An 18610-nucleotide genomic window follows, 5' to 3' on the forward strand; every position below is an offset into this window, starting at 1 on the left:
GTTCAAATTTCTGAATCTCAACCACTTGTACCAACACTAGTTGACAAGTATTAAGTTTGATAATAAAAGTAGATGTGTATTATATTTAAATGACTAAACTTTCTATCATTAATTTAAAGTGTCACATATTCAAACTTTATAATCATTGGAAAATATTGGTTTTGTAGTGATATTATTATATAAGTTAAATTCAAAATATGATAAAATTAACATAGATGGCTAGTTTAGTTTAATAGTTAAGTCTTTTGCATTTCATGTAAGAGGCATTAGTTCAATTCATGCTAAGAGTAAGAATATTTTTCTTTTATTTTATCGTTATAGTTGGCATGGCATGTCACATCAACATTGTCATTAATAGTTTTGAAAAATAAAATTTAAGTATTAAAACGAAATAATTTATTATGTTACTGACATTTTACCTTTTTAATAATTTGTTAGTGATGTGTTTCAATACTATAAAGAAATAATTCATTATGTCACATCTGCATTGTCAGATAGTGTAAGAATTAAACATATAATTTACCTTTTTAATATTTATAGTATTTTAGTTAATGATGTGTTTTGGTACATCGTTTTAGTTATGTTACGATGTACGCCATGCGCCGTAGACTCATACATATATATATATATAAACGCTCGTAATTTTTTTTATAGATTTCAAAATATTTTTTAATGGATGTCATGTTTTGTTATTTTTTGTCATAGTGTGGTTTACATAAAGAATTAACATAGATAACAATTTATATGTGCATGTTATATTTAATTCATCTTCTATTCTGTATACATTTTAATAGTAATCGAGATATTTAATTAAAAAAAGTATATATTCATATTGTGGTTGATTTTTTATGCATTTAAAAGGTTTAGTGCAAAAATAAATTTTCTAACTATATAAACTTTTTATTTAGGTGTTTAAACCTTTATCGATCAATTCAAGTGTTTTAGATGTTTCAACCATAACAGAAGTTAAATTCCGTCATTAAGCGACACATGATTTTAAAAATTTAATTAATTTTTTAAAAAATTTACTATATTAAAAAAAATCTGATTTCTTTGAAATTACAAAAAATCTTAAAATTCCCTAAAATCAACCATAAAATCCCCAATCATAACCTTAGCCACTCCATTGTCGGTCACATCCGCCTTCGTCCCCGCCACCCTTGACATCTCCCTCGTCGAAGGACTTCACCATTGATGTTGCGAGTGTTATCGAGTCGCTTGGGAAACGAATTTTGAAAGTCTAGTTCGTCTGCTCATCGTTTTGTTCGTCGAGTTTATGGATTTTGGGTTTTCGTGGTCGACTACTCGTCTGGTGTAGGTCCGATTGATGACAATGACGACAAACGACGACAAGCGGGTGTGAATATAGGGATTGAAATTAAGGTTTAAAAAGTTTTGAGATTTTTTTAAAGATTTCAAAAACTTTTGAGATTTGTCTTGATATATATATATATATATATAATTTTAAGTTTTTTTAAAAGTCTTAATATAAAATAAGTGTTCAAATTATATTGTTTTTCCCAAATAGGTGTCACAACTTTTTTCGGTCAATCCATGTGTCTAACGTTACAAACGTTATCACTTTAGGTATCCGGTTCATAAAAGATGTTAAATTCCATCGTTAAAACACACGTGTCTTGTTCATGTAATTTTGAAAATATTTTTAGAATAGAAAAACTTAAAATTATATATATTTTTTAAAAAATCCAAAATTTTTGAAAACTTTAAAAACCTCCTCCCAAACTTTGTAAACCTTAAACTCTAATCACTATACCCACGTCAGTCGCCGCCCTTGCTGCTGTTGTCATCGATTGGACCACCACTCAGTCATGTCTCCGCCAACGATCAATTACTCGACAACAAGGATGACTCCACTCGACTAAACCACGAACCTCCAACGCTACCTTAAATCCCGACTCCATGCGACCTCAATAATCATCTCAACAGTAAGGACGTCATTGTCCGACTAGGGAGATGGCAAGAACGACGATGACTGTTGTGGTTGTGTCTGGCAAGGGAAGTAAGGTTAGAGTTAGGGTTAGGGATTTGAAATTTTTAAGGATTTTATTTTATTTTGTAATTTCAGATAAAATGGGTTTTTAAAACAAATATAATAAATTTTAAATTTTTTAAATTAAATTTTTTAAAATTAGCAAAACATGACATGTGTCACTTAATAGAATTTTGTTAATGGCTCTTATGGCCCGGACACCTAAAATGGTAGCGTTTGTAACGTTAAGCACTGGATTGACCGAAAAAATTTAAGCACCTATTTGAAAAAATGGTATAGTTCAGACACTTTTTTCTTATATCAAGCCTTTTAAAAAAATGTAAAATTTTATAAAGACAACATAATGACAAAATTTAACAGCACTGACGATCCATGCACCTAAAAGTATAACATTTGAAACGTTAGATACATGAATTGACCAAAAAATAATTTAGACACCTAAATAGAAAAAGTATATAGTTTGGGCATTTTTTATATTAAGGCTATTTAAAATATTATAAATTTTGTCACACGATCTCAAGAATAGGTGGTTAAAATCTCTCAATTTACTCTTCTTTAGATTGTGGATTTAATATTCATTAGGAGCAAAACTTCCCTTCTCCTCTCCTTTATTCAAAAAATTATAAATTCCAATAAATATGTTATAGTTTTAGTAAATATTATTTTAAAATAAAAATAATTAAGTGATAAAAGTAAAACAAAAGCTATAATTGAAGTGCTAATTTATTAATTTTGAAATAATAAACTCCTAAAATCAGTAACAATAATGAAATGGTTTAAAATTTGAGAAAAATCAATAAGGTTGATTTTACTAAATCTTGTCGCAGCAGAAGCAAAACTCGAGCAATGTAGACAATTAAATAGAGATATTGAGGTGTATATGGGTTAAAATTCACTTATATAAAGTAAAATTAAAAATATTGTATATTGATTTAGAATTAATTGTCCAGATTAGTCTTTTTTCTCTCTCTGTAAAAATCTTCTTATTTTTAACATTTAATTTTGGTCATCAATCTACGCTCATTGTAATTCTAAACCAATATAAAAATCTTCTTATGTATAAGCGGCAGAGCAATGGAGATGAAAGGGGAACTCATTACAGAGGCATTAACAAAAGTCTATTTCAGTTGTCTCTCGGATTACATAATGAATTTACACATGTTGTAATGAGATCAAGAAAGAGATATGGAAACAAAGCAGGCATGCCACTCCCATCTAATGGAACTTGAGGTTAGTCAAGATATTGTTGTTGAAAGGGTCAGCCAAGTGATCCAACAAGTTCTGGTACGGCCCCACACCCGTCACCAGCCCTTGTATGAAGTACCCCAAGATCGCCAACATAGCCAATCTCCCATTCTTCACCTCTTTCAGCTTCAAATCCTTCAACGACTTCTCGTCTTTACCGAACCCGAGCGGGTTAAAGATCGGTCCACCGGGGTATGCAGGCTCACCCGACCCTCCAAGGTACTTCTCGAACCCCAAGAAGTATTGTTTCCCCATGGAACCCGGGTTGTACCAATCTTGGAACCTCCGGTGCTCGGCGAATCCCATGAGTGCCATCTCGAACACGAACAATGTGTAAGGGTCCGCCCAATAGTCGTATGTTCCGGCCGGTGGGATCACGCCTGTTTTAAACCAAGGGAGTGCTGTTCCTGCAGGGATGAGACCGGCTTTCCCGAGTATTTCAGGCGCAATAGCACCGACTGCACCCAACATAGCGTAACGCCCGTTGATGATCTCGCCGTAGGCTAGCCATTTCGGCTCGATGAACCCTCCTGTGCCTTCGGGGTCCGAGAGTCCCAGTGGATCAAATCCATAATCACCTGGAAGACTGTTGAGGAAAAATGTATCAAGATGAGGAGCTTATCATGAATTTGCAATCTTTAATTTCGTTTTTACCTGCCGTCCAAGTATGTAAGGCTTTGTTTAGATGCAAACCACAATGGTCTATCAGCTCCTTGCTGGAAAAAATACCACATGAACAAGGGTCGTCAAAACAACGATGGCAACAATATATAAAAGAGGGGAGATTACTGATTAAGGTTAAAGAAGGAGACCTTGACGGGGGGAGTGGTAGTTGCCTTGACGACGAAGGATCCTTTCCTTGAAGACCCAATTTGGGGTTTGGCTCCAAGAACCTGCCTGGCAGTCTCCACTGAGTAGGTAAGAGACGATGAAACGAGCGCTTGTGTTGCCATCTTCGCCTTGTTTGTGAGTAGTAATCTGAGAGCTGGCCTTCAAAATGAGAGGTTAAGGCAGGAAATAAGATGGTGAATGTAAGCCACTACTTCGGGGTTGATGAAATGATAGCAGATGAGGTTCGGATATGGGTGTCCAACAAGAATTGTACACGTAATACTTGGTTCGATTCAATGGATAAGAGATGATGTGGGTGTAGCTGACAACTGAATCTCCTATGCCACTTGGCTGCCTCTCACCATGCCTCTTTCCCTGCTTGATTCTCAACGAAAAAGTCTGGATTTTGTCAGGTAAACATTAACTTGCATCTTCCACGAGGGAAATTAAACCTGCCTTTTTTTATGAGTAAAATACACTAACAACTGATTTTCCATAAAATCATCAAAGAATAAAAATAAAACTATATTAAAAATTTAAAATTTCAATCAAACTATTTGAATAATAAAAAATACAAACAAACATCATTAATTAAGATGAACAAAAATAATCATCATCGATATTAATATAATAATAGAACATGATACATGTTGACAAATGACAAATAAAATAAAAATGATCAAAATAAATATTTTTTATTAAATTTAAAGGAAAATTGAAAAAAAAAGTCTTCATATACCAAACTTAAAATAAAATATAATTTAATGGACCAAAATATTATTTAGCCTAATAAAATACCTCATTGAGAAAATAGAAAATAAATCTAACTTTTTTAGCCTAGCACCTTATGCGGGCAAATTATTTAGCCCAATAAGTCGTCAAAGAATTTAATTTGCAATCTACGACATTTTCTACAGTAAATCACAAATTTATCATGTTGGGGTAATGAGTTTGCTTGAAAATATTTTTTAATGGTCTTAAGTATGTGAATTCTATCTGAGCTAATATTTTAATATATTTATTGGGACTTGTCACTTCGACATTATGAGACTATTGAGAATTTATTTTTTTAAATTCATAAATAATTTTTTAAAAAAATAAAAATCTCATGACATCAAGGTGATGAGTTTGCCTTGAATTTAAAAAAAATATTCGTTGTACAACAGACAACTTTTGTAATTTTAAAAAATTAATCGTCGACATGATGAGTTTATTCTGTTATAATTTTAAAAATATTAATTAAAACTTAATGTTAAAAACTTAAATAAATACAAAATAATTTTATTACAATAATAATAAAATAGTTCTTACAAACTAATACAATGCATAATAAAATTTATTTATATTTTCGTAGTTCTTAACGATGCAGATGAGTGATCGAATGATAATGGCATGGAGCTTGTTTAGTATGTTGGGGTCATCCGCTTTGATCGTCTTCGTCTTCATCTTCGTTTTCTTCTTGAAGAAGGGGTGTACTAAACATCACTCCATTTTGAGATTCACCTTCGAAATACGATGATAAACTTATGGTATTTGATGCTATCATTATCGTCATTGACTAAACTTGGCTATGTTGTTGACCATATATACTATGATCCCATTCAACCTCACTCGCATATTCGGTAGAAGATGCTTGAGTGCTTTGCATTACATCCCATAAACCTCCAACCAAATTCGACAGAGTCTCCGTTGAAACATGATATGGAGGATAAAAACAAAAACTGGTTTGAGATGCAAAATAATCGGTAGAAGCAGAAGCAGAAAACGAAGATGTCGATGATGATTTCTTAGCCTTTGTGCATTTGGCATTTCCTTATTCTCATTTTTCACTCTCTTCCGATGTCGTTAAATATTGTATCTGATTTGCTTCATAATTTCAGAGGTAAGGAGAAATGTCAAAATCAAGATCAGTGAGTGTAATCTCATAACGCTAGGACTGATAGATGATGTTGATTCCATTACTCAATGTAGACAACATGCTTACTAGGCCAATTATATTTATGCTTCCCACGCGTATCACTTATATGGAGCGCGTCCATATCAAATATTTATTTAGGAATCGGTTGATGAGACCCAAACTATCACAACACTATATCTGCTATATACATCTCAACAATCGCAAAGTGTAGCAAAGGCGTAACGGCACAACACAACTCCGAGCCTTAAAAAAATCCCTATGTGAGTAACTAGTAGATCTCATCGTCATAATACAGTATCCAAGAAAACTATAAACATTAATAATAAAAGTTAGCATAAATAAAGTGAAAAGTTTAATTAAATTTTAGTCATTTAAAAAATTAATATTTATCGTATATTTACCGGCGATATCGATTATAATTCGTATATCTATTTTAGTTACACCCGACAACTTGGTCTTGGTAATTTGATGTCATTATCTAAATAATATAAAAATGAAAAAGAATCCCAAAAAATAAATTTAAAATTTTACTAAAAAATAATGTTAAAAACTTACCTTGCAGCGAGAGGAAACTTAACTAGGGTTGCTATAATTGGCGTAAAAAAGGGGAATTTGTATCATGCCTACGATTGTAACAGGACTAGCAACCCGCTACATCCGTTTTTTTACCCTGTTCGACGATTGTAACCTTGCAAAGTTCCCGATATAAAAAAGTCAAAATCGTCGAGCCTCAATTAATGTTGCGACACTCAGTAAAATTATTCAGTATCGAAAGATACTGAATGTGCTCCAAATTACCGTATTTATCTTGTAATAATATCCCTCCAACCAATTGGAGCAGATACGCTCCGGTTGCAAAATCACCTCATCCTCGGTAGAGTCGTTTGTCACATTAAATTCGAACTCTAACCAAGTGATCCGTATCCTATACCCCTATAAGACCTCCGAAAGTGACATCTTTCCCAAAACTTGGTGAAAAATTCTGAATCAGTCGAAACTGTTGTGTTTCACTATCGCCGCACCATTAACCAGAGCACCGAGTTAATAAGCAACATCTTCCGACGTAATTGTCGCTTCACCACTCAAAAAATGGAAATTATGCGTCTCCGACCTCCGATGTTCAATTGGAGTCATAATCAATGTCGAGTTCACTTTAAAGTCACGTAGAAATATCACTGGGTACAGTCCGGATTGTTGCAAATATATAATAATTCGCTGATACGGATCTCTAAGAGTCATTCCTAGTTGACGAATGCTTGTTCTTCTTTTGGATCAAGCTCGAGCGAAGAAATATGGACAACATCAAGGTATAACATTTCATCGCGAGTAGACATTGTCGTAACCTGTTTTCGTCCGGGCACGAATTTTTTTTACTTGGCGGGAAGTGAATAAATGGTTTAAAATAATTTGGGAGTCGCCATCGGCCTTTTGGGTCATGTAGGTCGAATACCTAAAAAATTATCCTTTAAAAGAGTTTTTATGAAAACATCAGTTAAAAGATAAACTGATCTGCGTTTAACCAAAAATTCGTTCTTTTTAATAATAAAAATGGATTCGTGGTCGGTTACATTTAGGGAAGGATTAGCACCCCTACAACGCCCAAAATTGGTACTTTTTTTTAATTACAAATTGTCTCTAATAATAGAATTTTAAGAATTCAAATATATTTAATTTATAATTATGTTATTTCAAATTTTATTAATATAATATTTAAGAAAATATATTAATTTAAATATATTTATAAAAATATTTATTTATTTAGAAATATCAGAAAATGACTTCTAGGTGCCTTAAGACAGCTCTTTTCTTCGATATTAATAAATAAATGACTAAAACATTTTCTTAAGATAATAAAAATTTATTTTAATATAGTAAGATATTTATTTTTAAAAAAATATCAGAAAAGGGCTTCTAGGTACCTTAAGACAGCTCTTTTCTTTGATATTAATAAATAAAAATAAATATTAAAATTTTAATAATTTAAATAAAACTAAATTATAATTTTTATAATGTTTAATTATTTAAAATACCAGAATAGGACATCCAGTTGTTTTAAGACTGCCCTTTTCTTTGATATTGAAAATAAATATACATTATTATTTAATATATATATATATATATTAATTTATGTGACTAATATGAAAATAATAATAATATAAAAGTAGTAACAAATTAATATTATAAATAAATAATATTTAAAATAAATTTAAAAGCAATAATATTAAATTGCAAAATATATAAAAACAATCAGGATCAAAATGAAAAGAAATAAAATATTGGTAACTAAAAAGTAAAATATTAAAATTAAAGGGCATAATTCGAATTAACAAAAAAAACTTTATGCTAATAATGTAATTTAACCTTATTTAATTAAATCGGGTTAAAAATAAATTATAAAATTATGAAGGACTAAATAAGGCATTTAACCTAAATATATGTATAATACAGGTAAGGACTAAATTAAAATAAAATAAAATTTTAAGACTAAACTAGAATAATCAAAAATCAATTTTAGTGACTAAATTGTAATGATTACAAACTTGGAGCACTGCGGACAGGGTTTACCCTCTTCTCAAAACGCATCGTTTCATCATGAAACGACGCCGTTTTGTATCGGGTATAAAATACCCCAAACGGCTGGCCCTTCGGGCCAGCTCTCATTTCTTCTTATTTCTCTTCTCTCTCTAGCTGAGAGAATTCAGAATTCTCTCGTTTCTCTCTAAAACAGAGAGAAGCACACCGGCTGGCAGCCGTTCGCTGGCGTTGACCTCGCCGCCGGCCACCGCATCCGGTGGCCGGGAAATTTTTTTTTACACCTAAAGATAGATCAGACCATCCTATTGATGGTTATGATGACCGTTTCCCTTAAAACATTCCCGATCAGAGCAAATCTACAAAAATAACTTCGGTTTTCGAAGGTTTCCGATGACGTGTGAGGGCTTCGGTGATGTTGCAGTAAGTATCTCTCCGTCTTCTCCTTGCTTATTTTTGGGTTTATGGTTGCTGGTTGTTGTGAGTTGGTCTCTATTTTTGTATCTTTGCTCTCGGGTTTGTTTCTATGTGGCTGTTGTGGTTGCCTTTTTTTTTTGTTCTCCGTTCTTCCTCCCTCTCTTCTTTTGTTGGCAGGGGGCTCGGTGGCTTTTATAGCCACCACCGGTGATAGCTTCGGTCCGGTCCAAAAGGGGTTCTTCGGTGAGTCACCGGACTTCCAGTGGTGACTCACCGTTTGGGGGAGACGTGTGCGGCTGGAGTGGCTCTTCTGGAAGCCTTCGACGAGACGTGGCAGCGGTGGAGATGGTGGGAGCAGCTGCGGCGGCCGCGTGGCCCTAGGGTATCATACCCTAGGGTTTGCATCTGGAGGAGTGTGGGCCGTTGGATCTCTCAGATCCAACGGCTGAGATGATAAGGCGGCTAGGGTTAGATCAAACCCTAATCTGTTAGGGTTTAGTTAGGCCATCTGAATTTGTAATTGGGCCAGATAATATGGGCATATTTGTAATTATTTTTTTAATAATAATAATATATATAATAATAATAATTATAATAATAATTATAATAATAATAAAATGGGTAAAAAATTTAGTATCTTCAGCTGTCCCTCTTTGCTCATTCTTGTATTAACAAGAATAGGGCAAAGACGAAAAGATAAAAAAATTTATCCATTTGGCTTCACTTGATTATGATGGAGATGTTGAATAAATTCTTCTCTTTCTTCAGATGAGTTCTTCTCATTATGAACTTTTCACTGGGGATGATGTTGACCTATTTCTTTCTGTGATAGAGTCATTCAAAAGATTGAATAAGCTCTTCTCATTATGAATTTCTTCTTTCTCCTTCAGATGAGTTCTTCTCATTATGAACTTTCTCTGGAAAGGTTGGTGCTAATCTATCTGCTTCTGTGATAGAATTATGCAAAAGGTTGAATAAGCTCTTCTTATTGTGAACTTTTTCTTCTTCAGATGAGTTCTTCTCATTATGAACTTCTTCTTCTTCAGATGAGTTATTCTCATTATGAACTTCTCTGGAAAAAACTGATCCATCAAGTGATGGATTTGAGCAAAAAGTTGAACAAATTCTTCTCATTATGAACTTCTTCTTCCTTCTTCAGATGAGTTCTTCTCATTTTGAACTCGAACTGGAAAAGTTGATCCATCAAGTGATGGATTTGAGCAAAAGGTTGAACAAATTCTTCTCATTATGAATTTCTTCTTCCTTTTTCAGATGATGAGTTCTTCTCATTATGAACTTTACCTGGCAATGTTAATCCATCAAATAATGAATTTAAACAAAAGGTTGAACAAATTCTTCTCATTATGAACTTCTTCTTCCTTCTTCAGATGAGTTCTTCTTATTATGAACTCGAACTGGTAATGCTGATCCATTGAATGATGAATTCAAGCAAAAAGTTGAACAAGTTCTTCTCATTATGAACTTCTTCTTCCTTCTTTAGGTGAGTTCTTCTCATTATGAACTCTAACTGGTACTGTTGTTCCACTGAGTGATGAATTTAAGCAAAAAGTTGAACAAGTTCTTCTCATTATGAACTTTTTCTGGAAAAGTTGATCCATCAAATGATGGATTTGAGCAAAAGGTTGAACAAATTCCTCTCATTATGAACTTTTTTCTGGAAAAGTTGATCCATCAAATGATGAATTTGAATCTTTGCTAAAATCTTTGAAATTCCTGTCAAAATTCAACATGGATGAGAATGAATGAAAATGCACCTATTTTTGCAAATGCTTAAATATGATGCATGAATGTTAAGTTATTTGATTTCAGATTAGTGAACTGAGTATTTCTTCAGTTGTAGAAACCCAATAAATCTTTCTTCTTCAAATCAGAGAATCTATCATCTTTGATAAATTTAGATGTAGATATGCCTGAATTTTTGCATAATGTCATCAAACCACTTGAGAATAAAACTCAATAGTATAGGTTCTTGAAAAGCTCGCACTCATGCAACATGTTGATTCTGATAACAACTCATCTGATTATGAAGTGATCTTTCAAGATGATTTCGCAGATATCGATAGTTCTTTTAATACCGAGAAAATCTTGAATTCTGATTCTGATGAGGAGAGTAAACTGTTATACTTGAAGAGAAATGGGATTCTCAGAGGCTGAGGCTTCAATAGCCATAAAGAGATGTAGTTCAGATTCATCAATTACAAAATTGACAGATTTTATATGTGCTGCTCAAATGGCTAAGGCTGTTGACGCATTTCTTCCGGTAAAAGATAGGAAGCCATTATGCAATGATCCCAATTACAAGAAAAGGCAAAACTTGGGCTATGATTTTTGGGAAAGGAATAAGCAGAAGAAGCTTGAAAAGAAGCTTCTTAATGAAGACGATCATGCAGTTCATCTTTTAATTCCAATGATTGGTTCTGTGGTTCCTACCGAACCAGATCAGATAACTCAAAGAACACTTCCAGAAGATGCTATTGGGTCTTCTTATTTCTACTATGAGCACATTCATCTTTCAAATCCAATGATTGGTTTTTGGGGTTCATACCAAACCAGATCAGATAACTCAAAGAACACTTCCATAAGATGTTATGAGCACATTCATATTTCAAATCTAATGATTGGTTTTCGGGGTTCATATCAAACCAGATCAGATAACTCAAAGAACATTTCCAGAAGATGCTATGAGCACATGGCACTTGTTCCACTTGATGTTTGGATTGGAATATCATAGTACTTATTCGATGTAGAGCCAGAATTTGTAGATTCGAAACATTTTCATGCTACTACACTGAAAAGGGCTATATTCATAATTCTACCAATTGAGAACAGATTTTCTCTTATTCTGCTTCCTCCATGTGCTGATGATTTTCCATTGACAAAGAAATGATGGCCTTCCTTCGAGTGTCCAAAAGTATGTTCTTGATGAGTGCTGAAAATGGAATCTGGTATGGGTTGAAAAGAATAAAATTGTTCCACTTGAATCTGATGAGGTGGAAATGCTTCTAGGTTTCCCTAAAAACCATACACATGGATCTGTATAGAAACATGTTCCATGGTGGTATCAATGTCCTGTCTCTTTTCTCTGGGATCAATGATGCAGAAGTTGCCTTTTACTGTCTTGGCATACTTTTGAAAACATATGTGCAAGAACTGAATGATGATCGGTTGGAGCAATTGATGAGTAGTTTTAACGGACTCGACCTTGTTGTCGGTTGGCATTGTCGGTGGTGTATCCAGTGTAACAACCTTACTGGAAGAAATAAACATCATTGTGATGGGCTTGAAGATTTTTATTGGTGCATTTACTTGCAATGATTGCTATAACAAACTGTCTCTTCTGCTACTCCAATATATCCCACTCTTTTCGAATCATGGAACGGTTTAGTTGACAGTAAAATTTGTCATCTTCAACTTTTGGAATACTGTAACCAATGTTACCCTATATAACCAGAGTGCAAATAATGACTTGTTCATGGCTTTATGATGGTGATGATTTGCTTACTTCGTATTCCATGCCTTTAAAAGTATTAACATAAAGTGATATTCAGAAATCTTTAACTTATTTCAAAATTATGTTAATTCATAGAAGAATAAATTGAATTTTCGAAAATAAATTGAACTTGGAATTTATTAATTAAATAGATAGAATTGTACTCAAAGTTATGGCAAGCACAAGAATGATAAAAATTCAAATGACTCAACAAATTATTAGCATAAGTATTTCTAAATTAATCAAATTGACACAATTTAGAGTAATGATGTAAGCTTTTGTCTGGAAGATCTCAAATGTTGTCAAAATGCTTGTAGATGTGAAGTTTCTCCCAAACTGTCAAAATCTTAAGAGGGTTTGATTGCCAGATGCCTAATATCAATATGCATTTGAGCCGCCCATTCAGGTTTTCAACTCAAATCCTTCCTTTGGTTACAAGATGCCCTTTGCGGGTTTTCATCTTGACACCCTTTTTTCTTTTCTTTTTTTTATTTTTCTTCAAGCATAATATTTCTTGACAGAATCCGAGTTTATTGGATTTCTCAGAATTTTTCCATCCATTTCTACCAAGATCAATGCTCCTCCGGAAAAGGCCTTTTTCACAACGTATGACCCTTCCCAATTAGGCATCCATTTCCCACGGAAATCTTTATGTATAGGCAAGATCTTTTTTAGTACTAGATCACCCTCTTGGAATTCTCTTGGATGTACTTTCTTGTCATGAGACTTCATCATCCGTTTCTGATACATCTGTCCATGGCAAATAGCTTTCAATCTTTTCTCCTCAATAAGGTTCAATTGATCAAATCTAGCTTGGATCCATTCGGATTCATCCAATTTTGTTTCTCTCAACATTCGAAGAGATGGAATCTCAACTTCAATTGGTAAGACTGCTTCCATCCCGTAGACTAAAGAAAAAGGTGTTGCCCCAGTAGATGTTCGAACAGTAGTTCGGTATGCATATAAAGCAAAAGGTAACTTCTCGTGCCAATCTTTGTAAGTTTCAGTGGTCTTTGTAATAATTCTTTTGATGTTCTTATTTGCCGCTTCAACTGCCCCATTCATCTTTGGACGATATGCCACTGAGTTTGCATGTTTGATCTTAAACTGTGCACAAAGTTCGGTCATCATTTTGTTGTTCAGGTTCATAGCATTATCTGTAATGATCCTTTCTGGTAGGCCATACCGGTAAACTATCTCTTTCTTTATAAATTTGCAGACTGTGGACCTCTTAATATTGGCATATGAAGCAGCTTCAACCCATTTGGTAAAATAATCAATTACCACAAGGATGAAGCAATATCCATTCGATGCTTTTGGTGTGATTGCACCAATGACATCTATTCCCCACATAGAAAATGGCCAGGGTGCTGTCATTACATGTAAAAGAGATGGGGGTACATGAATCTTGTCTGCATATATCTGGCATTTATGACATTTCCTTGCATAATCAATGCAATCTGTGTGCATGGTAGCCCAATAGTATCCATATCTCATTATTTTTCTGGCCATGGAAAGACCATTTGCATGTGTTCCACATATTCCACTGTGTACTTCTTCAATGATGCTTCTGGCTTCGCTGGTATTTAAACATCTCAATAGCATTTGATCATTGCTTCTTCTATACATAATCTCGCCATCAAGAAAATATCCAGCAGCCATTCTTCTCAAGGTTCTTTTATCAATTTCAGATGCATTTTGTGGATAACTTTGATTTTTGATATATTGCAGGATATCATAATACCATGGTTTACCATCTACCTCTTCCTCCACACTATAACAATGTGCAGGAATTTCATATACTTGCATTTTGATTGGCATCATATCAACTTTCTTAGTTGCCTGAAACATAGCAGCTAATGTAGCCAAAGCATCTGCCATTTGATTTTCTTCTCGAGGGAGATAATTGAAGGTGACTTTCTCAAATTCTTTCACTAATTTGAGGGTAAAATTTCGCTATTCCAACAATTTGGGATCTTTTGTTTCCCATTCTCCTCGTAATTGATACACCACTAACGATGAATCTCCATATATCTTTAGACATTTGATTTTTCTTTCTATAGCTGCTTTCAATCCCATGACACAAGCTTCGTATTCCGCCATGTTATTGGTGCAAAAGAACTCCAGTCTACTTGTAAAGGGATAATAAATATTTTTTGGAGAAATTAACACTGTCCCGATTCCTCGTCCCAAGGCGTTGGATGCTCCGTCAAAGTAAAGCTTCCAAGATGCAGATGCATCATTTGTTCTGACTTCTTCATTCATGGATATGCACAATAAATCTTCATCTGGAAAATTGAAACTCAAAGGCTGATAATCATTTGATACACGACTGGCCAGAAAATCAGCTATGACACTTCCTTTTATCGTTTTTTGGTTGACATATACAATATCAAACTCAGATAATAACATTTGCCATCTAGCCATTCTGCCTGTCAAAGCTGGTGATTCCATTAAGAATTTCAAAGGATCAAGTTTGGATATCAACCAAGTAGTATGATATAACATATATTGTCTGAGTCTTCGAGTAGCCCACACCAAGGCACAACATAATTTTTGTATTGGTGGATATCGAATTTCACAATCAGTAAATTTCTTGCTCAGATAATAAATAGCTTTTTCTCTTCTTCCAGATTCATCATGCTGTCCCAGTACACATCCCATCGAATTTTCAAAGACCGTCAAGTAGAGAATTAATGGTCTATCAGGCATTGGTGATACTAAAATGGGGGCATTGGATAAATATTTCTTAATAATATCCAAAGTTTCTTGACATTCATCATTCCAGACTTCAGGATTATTCTTTCGAAGTAATTTGAACATTGGATCACATTTGTCAGTTAATTGAGAAATGAACCGAGATATATAATTTAATCTTCCCAAAAAGCCTCGAACTTCTTTTTTTGTATTGGGTGGTGGAAGATCCTGAATTGCTTTTACTTTATCTGGATCAATCTCGATTCCTTTTTTGCTGACCAAAAATCCCAAAAGTTTCCCAGAAGTTACCCCAATAGTGCATTTAGCGGGGTTGAGCTTTAATTGATACTTCATCAATCTCTGGAAAAGCTTTCTCAGATTTTGAATATGTTCTTCTTCAGTTCGGGATTTGGCAATCATGTCATCTACATATACTTCAATCTCTTTGTGCATCATGTCATGAAACAAAGTTACCATGGCTCTTTGATACGTTGCCCCTGCATTTTTCAATCCAAATGGCACCACTTTATAGCAGAATGTGCCCCACATGGTTACAAATGTTGTTTTTTCCATGTCTTCAGGATTCATTTTTATTTGATTATATCCTGAAAAGCCATCCATGAATGAAAACCATGCGTGTCCTGCAGTATTGTCTACCAAGGTGTCTATGTGGGGTAATGGAAAGCTATCTTTCGGACTAGCTTTATTGAGATCTCTGTAATCCACACACATTCGAACTTTCCCATTTTTCTTTGGTACGGGAACAATGTTGGCTACCCATTCTGGGTATTTGGCTGCCTGTAGGAAACCTGCATTAATCTGTTTCATCACTTCCTCTTTGATCTGTAACAACATTTCTGGCCTCATTCGTCTGAGCTTTTGTTGGACCGGTTTATATTCTGGATTGATTGGAAGCTTGTGCATTACTATATCTTTACTCAAACCAGGCATATCTTGATAAGACCAAGCGAAGATATCTTTGAACTCTTGAAGAAGATTTATCAATTCTTGTTTTATCTGGATTGTCAGAGTAGTACCAATTTTCACCTCTTTCATTTCTTCATTTGTTCCCAGATTTACAGTTTCAATCTCTTCTTTGTGAGGTAGAATTTGTTTATCTTCTTTTTCTACCAGTCTTAATAATTCAGTAGGAACATCACATTCTAGTTCATCCTCACACCCATTGATTTCTTCCAGACATATGGGCTGCTCTAAATTTATCTCTTGATTAAATTTAGGAATAAACATGCTATTAACGTTGTGACACCTGCAAATTTAAGTCGGACATATTTCCGAAAGAATATAGTAAATTTATGAAATAAATAAATGTAAAAATGTAAGAAAATGTAAAGAATGATTGCCATCTAAAAATTTTAAAGAAAATTTCTTATATTTCCTTTACAAGATAACAAAAAGTTTTCATACTTTTTGGCTACACATAAAGATTAGTTCTGAATATTACTCTGTATTAATATTAAAAACTACAGGAAGGTCTTCAACGGTCCAATTGTTGAGTGTTTCTCCAGGAAAACACATGGGCGAATCCTATCCAAATATTTGCCAGTCTTGTTGTCATTCATGATCATATTGATAAATAATCCATTCATAGCTTCTTCAACTATGCTTTGATCTTTCTTCAATTTTTCTTCTTTAAAGGCCTCAACAAGTTGTTGTTCTACATTAATTGTTCCCCCTGATCTGAATGTGGTCTTCAATTGTGGGAAAGACATGTGTTCCCAAAGGATTTCTTCCCCTTTCAACCTTGCCTTTCTATCTTCACACCTTCTTTTCATCTCTTTGTTCTTTTGCTGAAAATTGGGCTTAAATCCAAGCCCAAAACGATCTTTCTTCATCTTTATATACTTACAGGAACTGAAATCCCTTGAAGATTCTTTCCTAAACCTTTCCCAGCTTTAGCTCCGATGCCTAAAGTTTGTCGTACCGTCATCTTGGTACAATCAGATAATCTGGGATATGGAATTTTGCTTCCTTCTGCAATAAAGGTTGCATTGACAAATTCAAGAGCTCGGAAAGAGCATTCAAGAGCATCATCATTGGTTTCAATATATGGAACATCACTTGTTATAGACGCAATGATTTCTTCTTCAGCTCCTACGCATATTAGTTGTCCATCAACAACAAATTTCAATTTCTGATGTAATGAAGAAGGAACGGCTCCTGCTGAATGAATCCATGGCCTTCCTAATAAACAATTATATGTAGGGTAGATGTCCATCACCACAAAGTCAATATTGTACACGACTGGTCCGATTAACAACGGTATTTCCATTTTCCCAAGCACCTCTTTTTGAGTACCATCAAAGGCTCGTACTACATTCTGATAACTCTTCATGTGTGATTTATCCACAGGAATTCTTTGAAGTGTGACTAGAGGCATCAAGTTGAGAGCAGATCCATTTTCAATCAATACTCCTGACAAAACATGACCATGACAATGTGTAGTGATATTCAAAGCTTTTACTGACCCCATTCCGCCTTCAGGTATTTCATCATCCGTGAACGTTATGTAATTGTCAGCGGCTATATGTCCCATAATTATGTCAAGTTTATTAAGGGATATATCTTCAGGGATAAATGTTTGATTAAGCATTCTCATCAAAGCATTTCTATGTGCTTCTGAATTCATCAATAGATCAAGAATAGAAATTCTCGCTTGTTGTTTGTGTAGTTGTTCAACCACACTATACTCACTATGTTTCAGGAATTTCAAAAATTCTTGCGCTTGATTTTCTGTTACAGGCTCATTGAATGCTGGAGGGGATTCATCATCAAATACCTTTTGGTGTATTACCATGGTTTTTCCTTTTGCTTTCACTTGTTCCGAGGCATTGGATGTTTCGGGAGAGTAACATCTCCCACTTCTTGTAAAGAATCCGACTTCACTCACTGCTTCAGATGTCGAACCCAGACTCTGTATTTTCTCTTCTGTTTTTTCTAGAGAAACAGATCCTCCTACCATTGAAACATTGGTAGTATAATTCCAAGGTACCCTGCGGGTATCCTTGTATGGAAATGGTAAAGGAGTTGTGATAACTACTTTCGACCTTGTTGGTGCAGGAATCACTGTAGATGATTTCACATTAATGATCACAGGATCACTTGTTCTATGACTAGGTTTAGAATCTTCTGATGAGCAAACATCATCTTCTTTTTTCCCTGGTTCCTCTTCAAAGAATTCTATATCTCTGCTATTCATCAATTTTTGCACAAAATCCCTAAACTCAGGACATAGTTGAATTTCATGCCCCTTCTCTTGATGATATTCACAATAATTCTTGCCTTCATTATGCTTTGGCCTGAATTGTTGTGGAATTATACCGGCTAAAGAGAGTTGTTGAAATATCCAAACAAAAGGAGATTTAATTTCAGAAATGTCAGTTTTTGCTTTCTTTCTGTTCTCTTCCTGAATTGCATTCACATTTTTATC

At 34.1% G+C, this 18610-nt stretch overlaps 1 protein-coding gene across 1 annotated transcript; it reads right to left on the reverse strand.

Annotated features, from left to right (window-relative positions):
* Positions 1-3107: 3107 nt before the first annotated feature.
* LOC120177358 (photosystem I chlorophyll a/b-binding protein 3-1, chloroplastic-like) lies at positions 3108-4257 on the reverse strand. The gene is made up of 3 exons (XM_039183538.1): positions 4069-4257; positions 3911-3972; positions 3108-3842 (listed from the first exon to the last, which is right to left on the reverse strand). The coding sequence occupies exons 1-3, from the start codon at positions 4207-4209 to the stop codon at positions 3227-3229; spliced, it is 819 nt and encodes a 272-aa protein (XP_039039469.1). The 5' UTR covers positions 4210-4257; the 3' UTR covers positions 3108-3226.
* Between the last annotated feature and the right edge of the window lie 14353 nt (positions 4258-18610).

The sequence above is a fragment of the Hibiscus syriacus genome, unplaced genomic scaffold, assembly GCF_006381635.1.
Source record: "Hibiscus syriacus cultivar Baekdansim isolate YM2019G1 unplaced genomic scaffold, ASM638163v2 tig00112285_pilon, whole genome shotgun sequence".
NCBI classification, from domain to species: Eukaryota; Viridiplantae; Streptophyta; class Magnoliopsida; order Malvales; family Malvaceae; genus Hibiscus; species Hibiscus syriacus.

Excerpts from the sequence above, each read along its gene's own strand:
- LOC120177358 (XM_039183538.1), bottom strand. The coding sequence starts at position 4,209 with ATGGCAACACAAGCGCTCGTTTCATCGTCTCTTACCTACTCAGTGGAG. Across the intron at positions 3,973-4,068 it reads CTACCACTCCCCCCGTCAAG|CAAGGAGCTGATAGACCATT; the intron begins GTCTCCTTCTTT and ends TATTTTTTCCAG. Across the intron at positions 3,843-3,910 it reads CTTACATACTTGGACGGCAG|TCTTCCAGGTGATTATGGAT; the intron begins GTAAAAACGAAA and ends TTTCCTCAACAG.